The sequence below is a fragment of the Saccostrea cucullata genome, unplaced genomic scaffold (assembly GCF_032062105.1).
Source record: "Saccostrea cucullata isolate Sc308-1 unplaced genomic scaffold, CSIRO_AGI_Scuc_v1 ctg7266, whole genome shotgun sequence".
NCBI lineage: Eukaryota > Metazoa > Mollusca > Bivalvia > Ostreida > Ostreidae > Saccostrea > Saccostrea cuccullata.
In genome coordinates this window covers 1-16,732 of record NW_026935399.1, presented here as the reverse complement: position 1 = coordinate 16,732, position 16,732 = coordinate 1, and the positions used below count along the sequence as shown (strand labels likewise).

Sequence of the window (16,732 nt, the reverse complement as noted above, 5' to 3'; positions counted from 1 at the left end):
TAATGAAACATTGAATCAAAAGTTGTGTTGAATGGCTAGACAGCGATGTGCACATTCAGCGAGCGTTACCCAAGGTACTCTAGGACACGTGTGAAACCCCCAGGGCATGCCGTTTCTTGCTCTGACACTGCTAATCCCTATACACAGGAAATGATCGCGGCTAATACTAAATACACAAAGAAACAGAATTTGTCAAAGAAGACGAAAGTATTTGATTTTTTGCATTGAATATTTATTAAAAATTTAAGTGTAATACCCCCCACCCCCCTTTAATTTAATTTCTTCTGTGAAGTTTATCATCATACCTGCTTACATCCTATCTTATTTATTGAACATGAAAATCGAGAAATACATGTATGAAAATTAAAAAGAAAGACATTGTTTACAAAAGTAATACATGTTAATATGAAGATGAAGAAGCGATATTTTTTCTTGATCTCTTGTATAAATTCACGTGCCCAAAGTTATCTCTCGCCATCGAATGCTTTCCGGTTATTTGACACTTTGAGAAAAATGCACATTTATATAAAAGAGGGAAATAAATTTAAGAAAAGTTTTCTAAATTTGGGAACAGAAGATATATAAACGATGAGAAATAAAGAAGAAAAGATTTTTTTCTTGATATCTTGGATAAAGAAAATTTAAGTTCACGTACCCACTACATGTCACTGTAAACTCTCAACATCGAATGTTTTCCGGTAATTTGACACTATAAGAAAAATGCCTGCACATTTATACAATAAAGCGCAGTTTATTAAATTAAGTGTTCTAAATTTGGGAAAAGAATATTAACAATATGATGATGTACATTTTTTTCCAAAGATTAATTGTACATTTTTTTTTTTCAAATGAATGCTGCATGAAAATCGTTTATTGAAACTCACACTGTCTGAGTTCAGCAGTATTAAAGTTCGCATATGATATGAATAAATTAAAAAAAAAAAAAAACCTAATTTTTTTAGTATCTAATTTTGTTTCTTGTTAGACTCTCAATAACGCAAGAAATTAACCAATTGAATAAAATTTTTAATTCTAATTCAAATATTGATATATAATTTTAGAAACAAAAATAAATATATTTTTTCTTAGTTTATTTTCTATTTATCATAGCAAAATAAATGAAAATACTTCTTTTAATAAACATACAGTGTCGTTATTTTTTTGTTACAGGGAAAATTCGCAAATTACAATTCGGGGAGATAACTCCCGTTTGTTTACGATACTAATTGTCAGTAATTGATCGATGATTTAACCGCGGCGTGGACAGGTAGGTGATGAAATTTCCGCGGAGGGAACGCGGTTTACCTGTCTCACCTGGCCAAATACCGCGTTGTGATTATACCGCAACGGGGCGCGGGAAATACGGGATCCGCGTGGCCTGTACTGTAAGAGTTGATGATGAAAACAATTTTTCCATCCTTGTAGATATGACTGACTGCATGGGCCATATCTCTAAGTGCACGTGTTGACAATTATAAAATTACCAAAAATAACTGTATTAAATCATGGTAATCATTGGTAATGTTCAAGTAAATGTCATCCACATAACAGTATTTTTTCCATTTAGTTTATACAGCAGGCCATACGGAAGGATTTTACAAACATTGATGAGATCTTGACTCCACCAGAAGGCATAGAGGAGGGGGTTTGGAAATATGAACATTTAAGGTTTGTACTGAATCTTGTTTTCAAAGGATTCTCTGTGAAAAATTGACATAAGACAAAAAAGAGAACTTCATCAGTGTAGTACATTTTATTCAGTTCATATAATGGTAAATACAGAAATGCAGTAGGATACATGTAATATATATTTATATTCTGCTTGTTCCTCTTATAAATTCCTAATTCCTTGTCAATTAAGAGTGCCTGAAAGGATTAAATTCATGTTGGTCTCCATTAAGATAGAACGTTCTATGGTTTAAATGATATTGTTATACGGACCCGGATTAAGGATAGAATTTGTTCCATGTATTGCCAGTGTTGCAAAATAAACAAGGTGATAACTTTAACTCACTGCACTTACTACAAACAATCCAGAAAATTCCAAATGTAAAAATGGCGTTTAGATTTGTAGTGAGAAAAAACATTCAGGAAATTCATATAGTTGAATTTTTGTCTTTATATGGATTAATTTTTTAAACAAAAGGCATAGACAGTTAATCTCAAAAAGGTTAGTTTTGATTAATTTGGTAGTTATTTTCAGCACAACCCATTTGAATTCTTTAAAATCATTGGGAGCAGATCTGCTCCGATTTGCTATCTTGCAAGTATATGGGACGTATTCTAACTGTGGTGAGGGCTTGTCCTGAGACACAGATTATTCTAACTAGTCTCCATCCGTCCATTACTTTGAAAGTTTAAGTATTTTTTATTGTGTAGATGTTTTTGGTTCACAGGAGATGAAAGCTCAAACTTTTCTGATCACATCTGTAATGGATTCTGTCAGTCTAGCTTCCATTGTCCATTTGTTCATCCATCTATGTGTCTGTAGCCTTTTCACAATTTTCAAATCATAGCCCTGTGAAAGGTTTTGGCTAAAATAGATCAAAATTTAACATTAGAATTTAAATGGGGTGGGGAATTAAAAGGCTTCGGAAAAAAAGAAAAAAGAGGGAACAAGGTGATTCAAGTGAGCATCATTACTCAGTGGCCTCATTTTTTGTTTTTTGCAGTAAAAGAGTATAGTTGATTCTTTTTTTTTTAGACAGTTTTGTATGGAACTTAATGGACTTTGTGTTAAATTACAGGTAAGTGTGTTCAACTTTCATGTTCTCATTTATAGCAGTAACTTAGCTTCAAAACTTAAGCTCACTGGTTTAAAAGAGAAGCCAGAGAGCTAAAGATCTAAGCAATGATAAAACAACAACAAAAATGGTGCCAGCTTGAAATATTCGTATCATTGTATTCGAATTTCAACTCTTAATATGCTTAAAATATGCCAGTGACAGAGAATATGGAATTTCTGATTTTTTCTTGACATGATTAGGGAGCATTGTATTTTGATATTAAGATATAAAATGTTTTCTTCTGATTTATAGACTGAATGTCAGCCGGAGCAGTGTTCACAAATGACAGCTACAGAGCAGTGGATATTTTTATGTGCTGCTCATAAAACACCGAAAGAGGTACTATATCTGAATTATAATTTCCTTTTTTATAAGCACATCTTAGCTGAAGGCAAGTGAAATTTTTTGATTGAAGGGTTTCAATCATCCATTTGCCATTTCATGTACAGGTCTGGGCGATTTCCAAATATGGAAGTCAAACACGGTAAACGTGAATTGCTATAAATACACAGAATAAACAAGGTGCTAATCTTCCTGACCAATCAGAAAACGGCATTTAGACAAACCCATCAGAAAATAAATTAAACATGGTTTTAAACTTTTCTGCTCAAAAGATTTTTTAGAATAAAGTTTTTTGTAAAAAGTTATGCATATTTAGGAATGAAACAGCATAAATGACAATTCTACCATGAACAAACACGACTTGAAAGGTTAGAATAAATTCTAAGTGGGATTAAAAATATGTCAATACGAGCGATCGAGGTAGCTATCCCAAAAGTCTGACTTGTGTTAAGAAATGTGATATAAATACGTCAGATTTTCAATTTGTAGAGCCTGGTATGAAAATGTTTTTGGATGAGAGTAATTTTAACATTTTGATTATTTCCAGAGTGTTTATTACAAAATCGTCCAGTTTCTGGTTTGCATGGTAAGTTATGATGAAAAAGCATTAATCTTCATTCACTTTTCTTAGCGTTTTACACGTTTCCTTACGATGTCCATTTAAAGTGTATATAACATTGTATTCAGCGCTCATGAAACCCGTGATATTTTATAACTACATGTAGTCTATACGATGAATACATGTATGCAATAGACCTATACCCATGACAACTACGCGCTATTGATGAAAATTGGACAGCATATCAAAGTTATTGTTACCGACAAAAAGTATGATATGCAAATTGTATAATTATGGTTGATAATAACTTGACGGTCTGGTCTATTCCTCCCTAAACAATCGCATTGTTACATGCATTTATTTAATTTTTTAGGTCACCTGAGTCACTCAGGTGACCTATTGCTATCTGTTTTTGTCCGTCGTCGTCCGTCGTTCGTCGTACGTCGTTCGTCGTTCGTCGTCAAAAACTTTTGAACATTTTCAGCTTCTTCTCTGCAACCACTGAACCAATTTCAACCAAATTTGGCACAAAGCATCTATGGGTGAAGGGGAACAAAAATTGTGAATTTCATGTTCCTGCCCCCCTGGGGCCTGAGGGGTGGGGCCAAAACCACTAAAATTAATGCAATCTTTAAAAATCTTCTTCTTTACTCCTGGACATCAAGCAGTCAAACTGTTTGCATGATTGTAATCAGCATTGAGTCCTCTACCAAAATTGTGAAATTCATGGCCCTGGGGTCAGGGGTTCTTGTGCTAGGGCGGGGCTAAATAAGTATATAGTGAACATGCATTATTTCTTTGAAAATCTTCTTCTCTGCTCCTGAATATTAAATAAACTAAATAAGTACATGGTTATGATGAGCAAGAGTGCCTCTACCAAAATTGTGAATTTTATGGCCCCAGGGTCAGGGGTTCTGGTTTTAGGGCGGGGCTCTTTTGATTATATAGTGAAAATACATGAATTCTTTGAAAATCTTCTTCTATGCTCCTAAGTTTTATATAAACTAACTAAGTACATAGTTATGATGAGCAAGAGTGCCTCTTCCAAAATTGTGAATTTTATGGCCCCAGGGTCAGGGGTTCTGGTATTAGGGCGGGGCTCTTTTGATTATATAGTGAAAATACATGAATTCTTTGAAAATCTTCTTCTCTGCTCCTAGGTTTTATATAAACTAACTAAGTACATAGTTATGATGAGCAAGAGTGCCTCTACCAAAATTGTGAATTTTATGACCCCAGGGCCAGGGATTCTGGTGTTAGGGCGGGCTGTTTTAATTATACAGGTATAGTGAAAAAACATTAAATATTTGAATATTTTCTTCTTTGCTCCTAGGTTTTAAGCAGATGAACTACCTATATAGTTATGAGCAATCCCTAATCTTCAAGAATTGTAAATTTCAAGGCCCCAGGGTCAGTTGTACCATAGAGGGGGGGGGGCTGTACTTATATACTGAAAATGAATGAACTGTTTGAAATCTGCTCCTTGGTATTAATCAATTATTTTTGAAAAGCAAGGATGCCTTTCCAAAAATAGTGCAATGTGTGGATCTAGGCCTAAGAGTCAAGGGTTCATGTCAATCGCAACTTCTCGGGCCTTTCTGACTAGCGGAAAAACGACCTCGAATGTATATGGTAGACGCCATGACAACCCTCCTTTTTCACGATCTTTAAAATAAATGCATGGAGACCTTTTATCTGTGGAATTTGAAATTTAACTTTATTCAATGTAATGATATTACCTAAAATATACTATAGAAGAGACTTCTAACTCCGTATATCCTACATTTGGCTAAACAGGAAATGTATAAATTTTTAACATCCGGCGATGTTAATACATTTGAGGTTGTTTTTCCGAACTCTGACGGAAAGGCCCGAGATATTGCGATTGGGGTTCATGTGTGGTAGCGGCACTACTGATTATTGCTGAATATTACTGATTAGTTGAAATGCATCTTTTGTTCCCCTACCCTGCCTATGGGTATAAAGTAACCAAACTAAGGAACTGCTAAGTGTAATAGTTATGATGACCAAATTGTAAATGCTATAGCATCTAGCTTAAAACATGGATCAAATTCAATCACTGGAAAGTTGTTGAATAATGCTCAGGTGACCTATAAGGCCCATGGGCCTCTTGTTTATTTTCAAGATGAAAATGTCAAGTTCGTTCACGGTAAATATGTGGGGAATGCCTTATTCTTCCAAACTTGTCATCTTACTTCTAAAGATATTTTTTTAAAAAAAGTCTTTATTAAAGAAAAAACAAAAGCATGTGTACTCTTTTTGTTCCCTTAAAATATGTTTTCGGGTGTGTAAAAACACTGCTGTCTGATTGGATAGAAAAATATTTACGTATATATGATGTATATTTATACCAACTTTCAGTTATTGTTCTTGACTTCAATATTTGGAAATCGTCCAGACCTGATGTATTGCCTCTGCTGTGTGTCTTCCATATTTTTTTTTTCTTATTTTGACTTGTTCATGTTATTCTCAAGAATCAATGAGGGAATTTCAACCAAACTTTCCAAAAGCAATTTGGGTAATAATGAAGGGTGTCTTTTGACATATTTGAAGGAAAGATTAATAGAAATCGTTGAAAAGTTATTCCTTCTTATATTCTTCTTGCTGACCATTATGTAATGGAGACAATTTTGTGCCTCTGCTAGGGATTGAACCCAGGACCTCTGGCTTGCCAGTCCATTGCTCTACCGATTGAGCTAAAGGGTTAACCCACTAACCCAAGCTAGTAGGATGCCATGTATCTTTACTACATTATGCCATCACAGACATGGTAAAATTTCAGATTTGTTCAAATCATACCCACAAGGCTAGAGTGGGGCCAGAATAAGCTATGTTTTACATAGAGTTATATTAATAAAAGATTAAAAAGCTTCTTGAGAACAAAAAAAATCTAATTTCATTATTTGTCTCATTTAGTGGCATCCTCAGGTATTGAAAAACTTTTGAAAGTTTAAGTTTGTTCAAATCCTAACCCCAGGGCTAGCTATGGGCAATCAAATTAAGTTTTACTTAGGAAAACTTAAAAATCTTTAAAATTGACTTCCCAAGAGCAGAAACTTTGTGATTATTCATATTAGTTATTTATAACACCAAATAATAACGTTACCAGGTAATTGTGAATTCATTGTTAGTGCATGTTTTTGCAAAAACCATGTTTTACTGTTTATAGCGCTGGAAAAACTTGAGTCATCTTCTCAAGAACAGTAAAGATAATCAAGAATTCATGGTAGTCATATAGCTGTAAAACTACAGTGATGTTAAGAAATATGGCTGTAACTGAAGTGGTGGTAAGAGGTTTTCTGTACATAGGTATGGCTGTGCACGCTGTTGGTTATAGAAATATAGGACTCAGATGACTGACACAGTTAGGATGAGAGATAATGACTTTTGATGTAGCTGTGTGGGTATCATCCTCTGCCTGGTCACTACAAACTCTGTTACTAGTTTGTTCCTTAAATAACATTTTATGAAGATTTCTCTGGGTTGTAAAATTGTTTCTCTCAGCTACATATGTTTCCTCAATCATTTGATGATGTGCCTTTGGTCACATCACATTGTGCTACATAATATTGTTTAAGTGGATGTTATGTGCAGAAATACATATGGACAGTTTTGAAGAATTTTAGTAAAGGAGTTGTTAATGATGTTCATTAACCTTTTAATTGTCAACAAACATTGTCACTTATAAATATTAAATAAAATTCTTACAAAAAAATGAAATTTCCTTTTGACCGTGTATTGATTTTTCAAGTGACTATGTATAAGTAGAACACCCCTACACATGAAAGATGTCAACCAATTGTAAGCCTGGATTTCAAGGAAAAATCAAATGAGGCGAGGTAAATGGATGTACATAGGGAGATATTAATTTGTTTGATTAATGTTGTAAGTTGATATTACATTAATTTCAGTGCCCAGCCATTGATTACACCAGACACACACTGGATGGGGCAGCATGTCTACTTAACAGTAACAAGTATTTCCCTAGCAGGTACTTCTTATTTATATACCGTCCCTGCTTGAAAAGTAGGGGTAAATAGTAATGGGGTTGTCCCATATAAAATTTAATGACACTTTCACAGAATCCTTATTACATGGTGCTATTGTACATCGCCTATTTTTCATTTTGATTAATCAAAACATGGACACTCAATTTTTCTGTAATAATGAGGTTACTCATCTTTATCTTCAACTCTTCCTATACCTCTTAAATATAATTTCATCTGGGTACAGTCTATCCCAAAAGCACCGGTCCGTCGGACAAAACAGGTGAAAATCTGATTGGTCCGATGCACTATCTAGTAAAATCGGTCCGTTTGTCCGAGGTTCGTTTTGGTTGGATTTTAAATTTTATATTTCTATTTCATCATATAGACGCTTAATCTTATACCAAAACACACTTTTAAAAACGTATTTTATTTGTTGATTGTGACTGTTTTAAAACCTACTAAAAAATTATATTTGTTAAAATGTTTCCTGTAACCCGACCGACCCTGAGTGGATTTTTTTCTGACAATTGGCAAAACCGCGTTTGATCAATCAGCTGATTCCATTTATTTAAACAAAAATTATCTTGTAGCTTTTTATAACTTGAGACATAAAATATGTCAATCTAGTTTACAAATTACCTTAAATATAAAGATAAATCATTATTGTAACAACAATTTCCCCCTACAACTATGTGAAGTAAGTTTTTTGCCGCTAGGCAGCCATTTTGGATGCTATGTTGGGTGTCCACTGGAAATATGACACCTGGTATATTCAGTCCAGGGATGTTTGGCCATCCATAAGCAAAAAAAAAAAAAAAAAGAAAAGAAAGAATTCCTGACCTACCGACCCTTATCTTTTTTGGGAATGTTACAGGAAACAAACATATATTTTTTTAAAGCTTAATACATGTTTACTGATTCATATGCTATGAAAAAACATCGTTATGATCATTATATGAAAAAGTTTTGGACCGGTGAAAATTCATTTGGTCCTGTGAAATTGTGTTAACTGTCTGTCCGAATGTTCTGTGGCGATTTTTCTTTTTCGCGAAGACTGTGGGTAGATATTTGCAGATTCCAAATGGCAAAACATGTACTTTGCCATTCTTTCTATAAAATTTGGATACACTTGCTTATTTGTAGCTCCTTATATACCACAGAATAAACTGAGACTTTCATAGAATCTTAATTACTTTTTGCCATTGTGCACCTCGTACTATTTTTAGCTCACCTGAGCCGAAGACTCAAGTGAGCTTTTCTGATCACATTTTGTCCGTCGTCCGTTTAGCTGTCTGTCCGTTTGTAAACTTTTCACATTTTCGACTTCTCAAGAACGACTGGGCCAATTTTGACCAAACTTGGTACAAAACATCCTTGGATGTAGGGGAATTTAAATTGTTAAAATGAAGGGCCAAGTCCCCTCACAAGGGGAGATAATCAAGAAATGACAAAAACAGGGTGGGGTCATTAAAACTTTTTCTCAAGAACCACTGGGCCAAAAAAGCTGAAACTTATGTGGAAGCATCCTGGAGTAGTGTAGATTCTAAATTGTTCAAATCATGACCCCCGGGGATAGGGCGAGGCCACAATGGGGAATCAAAGTTTTATATAGAAATATATGAGAAAAATCTTTAAAAATCTTCTTCTCAAGAACCACTGGGCCAGAAAAGCTGAAACTTATATGGAAGTATCCTGGGGTAGTGTAGATTCTAAATTGTAAAAATCATGACCCCTGGGGGTAGGGCGGGGCCACAATGGGGAATCAAAGTTTTATATAGAAATATATGAGAAAAATCTTTAAAAATCTTCTTCTCAAGAACCACTGGGCCAGAAAAGCTGAAACTTATGTGGAAGCATCCTGGGGTAGTGTAGATATTAAATTGTCAAAATCATGACCCCAGGGGGGTGGCAAGGGCCACAATGGGGAATCAAAGTTTTACATAGAAATACATGAGAAAAATCTTTAAAAATCTTCTTCTCAAGAACCACTGGGCCAGAAAAACTGAAACTTATGTGGAAGCATTCTGGGGTAGTGAAATTTCTAAATTATAAGAATCATGACCCCTGGGGATAGGGCAGGGCCACAATGGGGAATCAAAGTTTTACATAGAAATATATGGGAAAAATCTTTGAAAATCTTCTTCTCAAGAACCACTGGGCCAGAAAAACTGAAACTTATGTGGAAGCATCCTGAGGTAGTGAAATTTCTAAATTGTAAGAATCATGACCCCTGGGGATAGGGCAGGGCCGCAATGGGGAATCAAAGTTTTACATAGAAATATATGGGAAAAATCTTTGAAAATCTTCTACTCAAGAACCACTGGGCCAGAAAAACTGAAACCTATGTGGAAACATCCTGGGGTAGTGTATATTCTAAATTATTCAAATCATGACCCCCGGGGGATGGGCGGGGCCACAATGGAGAATCAAAGTTTTACATAGTAACATATAGGAAAAATCTTTGAAAATCTTCTTCTCAAGAACCACTGGGCCAGAACAGCTGAAACTTAAGTGGAAGCATCCTAGGGTAGTGTAGATTCTAAATTGTTCTAATCATGACCCCTGGGGGTAGGGCAGGGCCACAATGGGGAATCAAAGTTTTACAATGTTGAATCAAAGCATCATATGGTAGTGTAGATTTCAAATTGTTTAAATTATGATCAGTTGGGTAGGATGGGGACACAATATGTATTTTAAGGGGAAATCTGGTAAAGAACGGAATGGTCAAAGCTTCTCAGGTGAGCGATGTGGCCTATGGGCCTCTTATTATTTTGATCATAGCAAATTTTAATTGCCATTTAATATAATACTCTTATGGGATTCGGAGTCCGGGATGTCATTTTTATGAGCTAAGTTCATGATACATGTATCTACTAGTTAATTAATTTTATTACATGCTTAGTAATAAATACAGGATTTTTGCATACTGTAGAAGCACAAATTTTCGTGGGCATAAGATTTCGTTGTTTTGTCTTCAAAAATAGTTTCGTGGGCATTTAATTTCGTTGTTTTGAAAGTAACCCTATTCAATATATAGTCATATAAAATTTCGTGTGGGATTTAATTTCGTTGAATATTGTTAACAACGAAATAAACGAAATTTAATCCCCCACGAATATTTGTGCTTTTACAGTATGCGATATGGCTGACGTCACAATAGCCGTATCAGCTCTGCAGGGCTGATACGGATCAATGTCACACCCCTAGTAAATTAAACCAAGAAAACAGTACTTGTGATCAAACACAATTTTTTGGTGGGTTCACATTCTCTTAATTTTAACTTTTTGAAAATAAGGATAATCTAATTTACAAATGATAGATTATTTTCAAATTACGGATCAAGTGCATTGAAATACATGTTTTGTAGAAGTAGAAAGTCTGACCCAAACTGTATGAGACAAGAGACCAAGAAGTCCATGCATGATTATTTTCTTATTTTCTTGTCAACTTAATGTGTGCTGTATTTTATTAATAAGAATGTAATAAACATACTAATAGATACCCTTTTCCACATCGCATCCTGTAATCAGCCCTCGACCAATATCAGCCCTGGACCTTCGGTCCTCTTGCTGATATTGGTGTCTAGGGCTGATACAGGATGTGATATGGAAAAGGGTATGTATTATTCTCTATGTAATCATTGATTGATTGATGCACTGAAAACTTATTTTCAATCGTATTGCATAAAATAGGTTTTTGGTCCACTTTAAAATTGCCCAATTTACATGTACTGTAAACATATCACATTAAGCGTTGTATTCTATTTAGCGATTTTGGTGGAAAGCAGAGTCCGTTAATTCAAGTACATCACTAAATGTCTTGTATATTAACTTTTATAACTAGCAACATCAGACAGTGCTAAATCAAATCTAGAGTGTAGCTGATTGTCTTAATATATATCTGGTAAAATCTACATTATCTATAGCTCAGAATAAAGTTTAAAAAAAGGAAAGTATAAATAATGATTTTGTGAGTTTAATATCACTACGTATACCAGTAGTGAATAATTCATGCATATTTTATAGTCTTAGCTGACGTTGACTTCCATTCTCAAATTTGTGTTTAGTTCGATTTAAGATTTCAGAAGTAAAACTGTTTTTAGTGCTATTGAACTGCATCATTTTTTTTTTTTTTACGCTGACCTTCTTTTGATTTTGCACTCAACCTCACATTTCCTTAAACATGTTGAGTTTAGTAAAAATCTTTTTCATGTGAACAGTTACAGATGACCAAGTTCAGCCATATCAATATGCAAGCATACTCGGGTAGTGCATTTTTAAGCACTCTGGTAGTGCATATTTAAGCTTGTTTAAATCATGGCCTCCTTGGCTGAGATCCAAGAAAAATTCAGAGGTTCAATATAAAACATTGCTATCTTCGTGATGTAACAATCACTGTATTGTAATTGAAATCACACAACACATGAACCTTAAATCCTTTTGTTGTTTCAGGGTGTGTATAAAGGAATCATCAGTAAACAAGCTGGGTTCTGTATGTAGAAGAGTATACAGAATTTTCTCTCATGCCTACTTTCATCACAGAACACTGTTTGATGAGTATGAGGTAAAATTGTAATTTCTTATGATTTTTTTTTTAATTTCCTAAAAAAAAATATTTTGGAAGTAACTATATTTGCAGTAACTATATCAGTCTGTCTCTCAGTCTATTTGTTGATTTTTTTAGGTCACCTGAGTAAACTCAGGTGACCTATTGCTATCTGTTTTCGTTCATCGTCGTGCGCTGTGCATTAACATTTGAACATTTTCAGCTTCTTCTCTGCAACCTTTGAACCAATTTTAACCAAATTTGGCACAGAGCATCTATGGGTGAAGAGGAACAAATATTGTGTATATCATATTTCTTTAAAAATCTTCATCTCTGCTCCTGGGTAATAAATAAACTAACTAAGTACATAGTTATAATGAGCAAGAGTGCGTCTACCAAAATTGTGAATTTTATGGCCCCAGGGTCAGGGGTTCTGTTGTTAGGGCCGGGCTCTATTGATTATATAGTGAAAATACATTAATTCTTTGAAAATCTTTTTCTCTGCTCCTGGGTATTGAATAAACTAACTATTAGTAAGTACATAGTTATGATGAGCAAGAGTGTCTCTACCAAATTTGTGAATTTTATGGCCCCAGGGTCAGGGGTTCTGGTGTTAGGGCAGGGCTCTATATAGTGAAAATACATTAATTCTTTGAAAATCTTCTTCTCTGCTCCTGGGTATTGCATAAGCTAACTATGTACATAGTTATGATGAGCAAGAGTGCCTCTTCCAATATTGTGAATTTTATGGCCCCAGGATCAGGGTTCTGGTGTTAGGTTGGGGCTCTATTGATTACTGTAAACGTATTACATTTAGCGGTGTACTCTATTTAGCGATTTTGGCGGAAAGCCCAGTCCGCTAATTTAAGGACATTGCTAAATGTCATCTATATTAACATTTATAACTAGCACATTTAGACAGCGCTAAATCAAATCTACGCTAACTTGTTGCAAATTGCATTTCCGCTAAATATGGTACACGCCAAATGTAATACATTTACAGTATATAGTGAAAATACATTAAATCTTTGAAAATTTTCTTCTCTGCTCCTGGGTATTAAGCAAATGAACTACCTATATAGTTATGATAAGCAAGGGACCTTCTTCCCGAATTAGGAATTTCAAGGCCCCTGGGTTAGGGGTACCATAGAGGGGGGGGGGGGGGGGAGGGCTTCTACTTAAATACTGAAAATTAATGAATTGTTTGAAATCTGCTCCTTGGTATTAATCAAATATTTTTGAAGAGCAAGGGTGCCTTTTCAAAAGTTGTGCAATGTGTGGACTTAGGGTCAGGGGTTCATGTGTGGTGATAATTGCTGAATATTACTGATTAGTTGAAATGCATTTTTTGTTCCTCTACCCTGCCTATGGGTATTAAGTAACCAAACTCAGCAATTGCTAATTGTATAGTTATGATGATCAATGGTGCCTCTTTCAAAATTTTGAAAGCCATCGCATTTGGCTTGAAACATGAACCAAATTCAATCACTGGAAAGTTGTTGCATGATGTTCAGGTGACCTATAAAGCCCATGGGCCTCTTGTTTATCAAACCTTGCAGTGGTTAGAGTATTTGCTCTAGGGTCGCAGAGTAAGGAGTTAATCCTTCTTAAGTTATTCGTTTGAATACCACCATAGGATGTGGAGACCTGTTTTTAGAATGAGACCCTATAAATTTAGGTCCTGTGTCACAGAAAATGTTGGCACAAAAAAATTCCTTGCTGCTCAGAGGTATTAAGTGGCAAGAACAGGTGTAGATTTGCAGCTCTCTACTGGCAAGTAGTGGTCCGGTGTCTCAAAATGAACAAAAAAGTCTTGAAGGGATGTCAAACAAACAAAACTCTATCACACTATAAAATCAGTGACCTTGTGCATTAGCTAATATTCTTTTTATACAATACCCTAATAATTTCATATTAGTACTTTCAATAAATTTTTTTGTGATTTCAGTGTGTTTTTATATAAAATTTCTTTTTTATTTGTTGTAGAATGAAACTTACCTGTGCAGAAGATTCACAAAGTTTGTAACAAAGTATAATCTTATGTCTAAAGACAATTTAATTGTTCCAATCCTAGAAGATCAAAATGCCATAGATGGAGAGAGTGAAGCGTGATGAAGACTTAATTATTTAGAATCTTAATCACTGTCTGTTCTGTACATTTGAGGTTAAGAGGGTTTACTCTCGACCATACCAGCAACAACAAAAGAGAATTGTAGATTTGACCATTGAAGGAAGTCTGTACTAACTTAAAGTTATTCAGGGCACTTTGTATGGATTTTCCAGACTAGAAGTCATTGTATTCAGTGTGAAAATGAAGCCCGATGTGATTACATGTATTATACAAACTACTGATACCTGTATGTAGATAGTGACACCAAGTAGCATCTGTAAGGGAATCATCAGGAACCTGTACAAGGAGTCTTGTATTATAATTATTATGCTTATATCATTTATTTAATGTATACCAGTAAAGATTAAATTCATTATACTAGATAATGTAATTATGTTTATAATGTTAACCAAAAAGATACTGATAGTTACATATACGTTGCTATATTTTCATATGTAATTTTTACTCCTGTTTTATATGAATCACTGGTTTATAGAAACAGAAACAGAACATTTTTAAATATAAAACATGTTTGCCTCATTTTAGAACCTTTGCCATAATAATTTATCATAAACCAACAATGATTCTAAACTTTGTTTACCTGTGTTTCCTATAAAAAAAATCTACTTGTACATGTATCAGAAAAATTGTTTACAATGTACATAGTATCACATACACCTCTTTCAATATACATGTAAAAAAAATCATGGTTTTTGTTCTTTAAGAAATTGCAACGGTAGATTTTTTTTATCTTTCAGTTAGTCATATATTGTAAAACATGGTACAGGCCCAGTCTATCATATACTGTATTGAAAATTAAACAGGTTTTCTTTGCTCCTGAATTCTAGGGGACAAATTAATATGATTAAAGCGTGTTTTGCAAAAGGTTTTTCACAGAATTTGAACTCTGTGTGTGTGGAACCCAAGTAGTTGTTCATGTAGCTTGAGCAACCAGAGACCTGTACAACAGAGCAAGCGCTTGTGAACATTTCTGGTATAAGGAATTTTGGCGAGCGCTCACGAACGTTTGTGCTGTTGAACAGGCCTCTTGAATATTCAAGGAAGGGTCAAGGCAAATTCTATCACAGATAACAGAATCTGTTTAGAAACTCATATTTACTTATTGTAGCAGGATCATTTTTTATGAGAATTAAAGTTTTATAGATTTGTGAAAAATTAAATTCAGTAAATCTTACATTCTGTGTATACCAGGTAAAACAATGCAATACTTAATTATTATCATGTAAACGTAAAATTTCATTCGAGAGATTGTTTATTGAAGTGAAACTACTAATTACTCCATTGTAACTATATAAATGCCATAAGTATTTTTTGTGATGGACAGTTATGTATTCTGTATTTATTAAAATGTAAAAGTCTTTTCTCGACTTGATCTTTATTGAATTGTTACATTCTTGTGTAAATTTGTTTGTATGGTAGTCATTGATTAGTTCCTAAAGTACAAAGATCATTTTTGGGACCCACATGACATTGTAGATATCCAAGTTAGTCTCTTGTTTGCCTTTCTTGCCTACAATCCTGTTTAAGGTTAGACAACATCCATTATAATATATATTTCCCCCCAAGAATTTATCATTGAAGAAATGAATGCAAATTCAACAAGTTTCCTTCCAAAAAATGACTCAGAGGTACATTATCAGGCATTTGTTATGCCCCGCCATGAATATGGCTGGGGCATATAGTGTTTGTCATGTCCGTCTTCCGTCCTTCCGTCTTGCCATCTGTCTATCCTTCCGTCACACTTTGCGTTTAGCTCAGTTTCAAATTAACTAATCCAAGATATTAACAACAAACTTCGTATATTGATAGATCGAGAGCTATGCAGCTGCATCAACATTTTTTTACCTTTCCTTTTACCTTGACCTCACTTTTGTTAAATTAGTGTTTAGCTCAATTTTAAAGAAACCATGCAAGATGGTGTTATCAACCATAGTGATGAGAGCTATGCAACTGCATCAAATTTTTTTTACCTTGACCACACTTTTCTTAGATTAAGTGTTTAGCTCAGTTTTAAAGAAACCTTACAAGATATTTTTTTCAACCTTCATGTACTGATACATAATGATGAGAGCTATTCAACTGCATCAACAATTTTGACCTTGACCTTTCATTTCACCTTGACCTCACTTTTCTTAAATTAGTGTTTAGCTCAGTTTTAAACATACCATTCAAGATTGTGTTATCAATCTTCACATGTTGATACATACTGATTAGAGCTGTGCAGCTGCATCAACTTTTTTTACCTTGATCTTTCCCTGACCTTGACCACACTTTTCTTAAATTAGTGTTTAGCTCATCCAAGAAATTTTTATCAAACTTCATATACTGATGAGAGCTATTCATTTGCATAAACATTTTT

The 16,732-nt window shown here is 34.3% G+C and overlaps 1 protein-coding gene across 2 annotated transcripts in view; it reads left to right on the top strand.

The window, feature by feature from the left end:
* The window catches only part of LOC134242677 (MOB-like protein phocein), a 34,255-nt gene extending 18,522 nt beyond the window's left edge, over nucleotides 1–15,733 (top strand). For both annotated transcript variants that reach the window (XM_062724773.1, XM_062724772.1), the window contains exons 3-8: nucleotides 1,568–1,668; nucleotides 2,705–2,747; nucleotides 3,039–3,125; nucleotides 7,620–7,699; nucleotides 12,149–12,260; nucleotides 14,229–15,733. In XM_062724773.1, coding sequence (XP_062580757.1) covers nucleotides 1,568–1,668; nucleotides 2,705–2,747; nucleotides 3,039–3,125; nucleotides 7,620–7,699; nucleotides 12,149–12,260; nucleotides 14,229–14,354 — 549 coding nt within the window. In that variant the 3' untranslated portion in view covers nucleotides 14,355–15,733. The remainder of the gene's footprint in view (nucleotides 1–1,567; nucleotides 1,669–2,704; nucleotides 2,748–3,038; nucleotides 3,126–7,619; nucleotides 7,700–12,148; nucleotides 12,261–14,228) is intronic.
* Nucleotides 15,734–16,732: the final 999 nt, after the last annotated feature.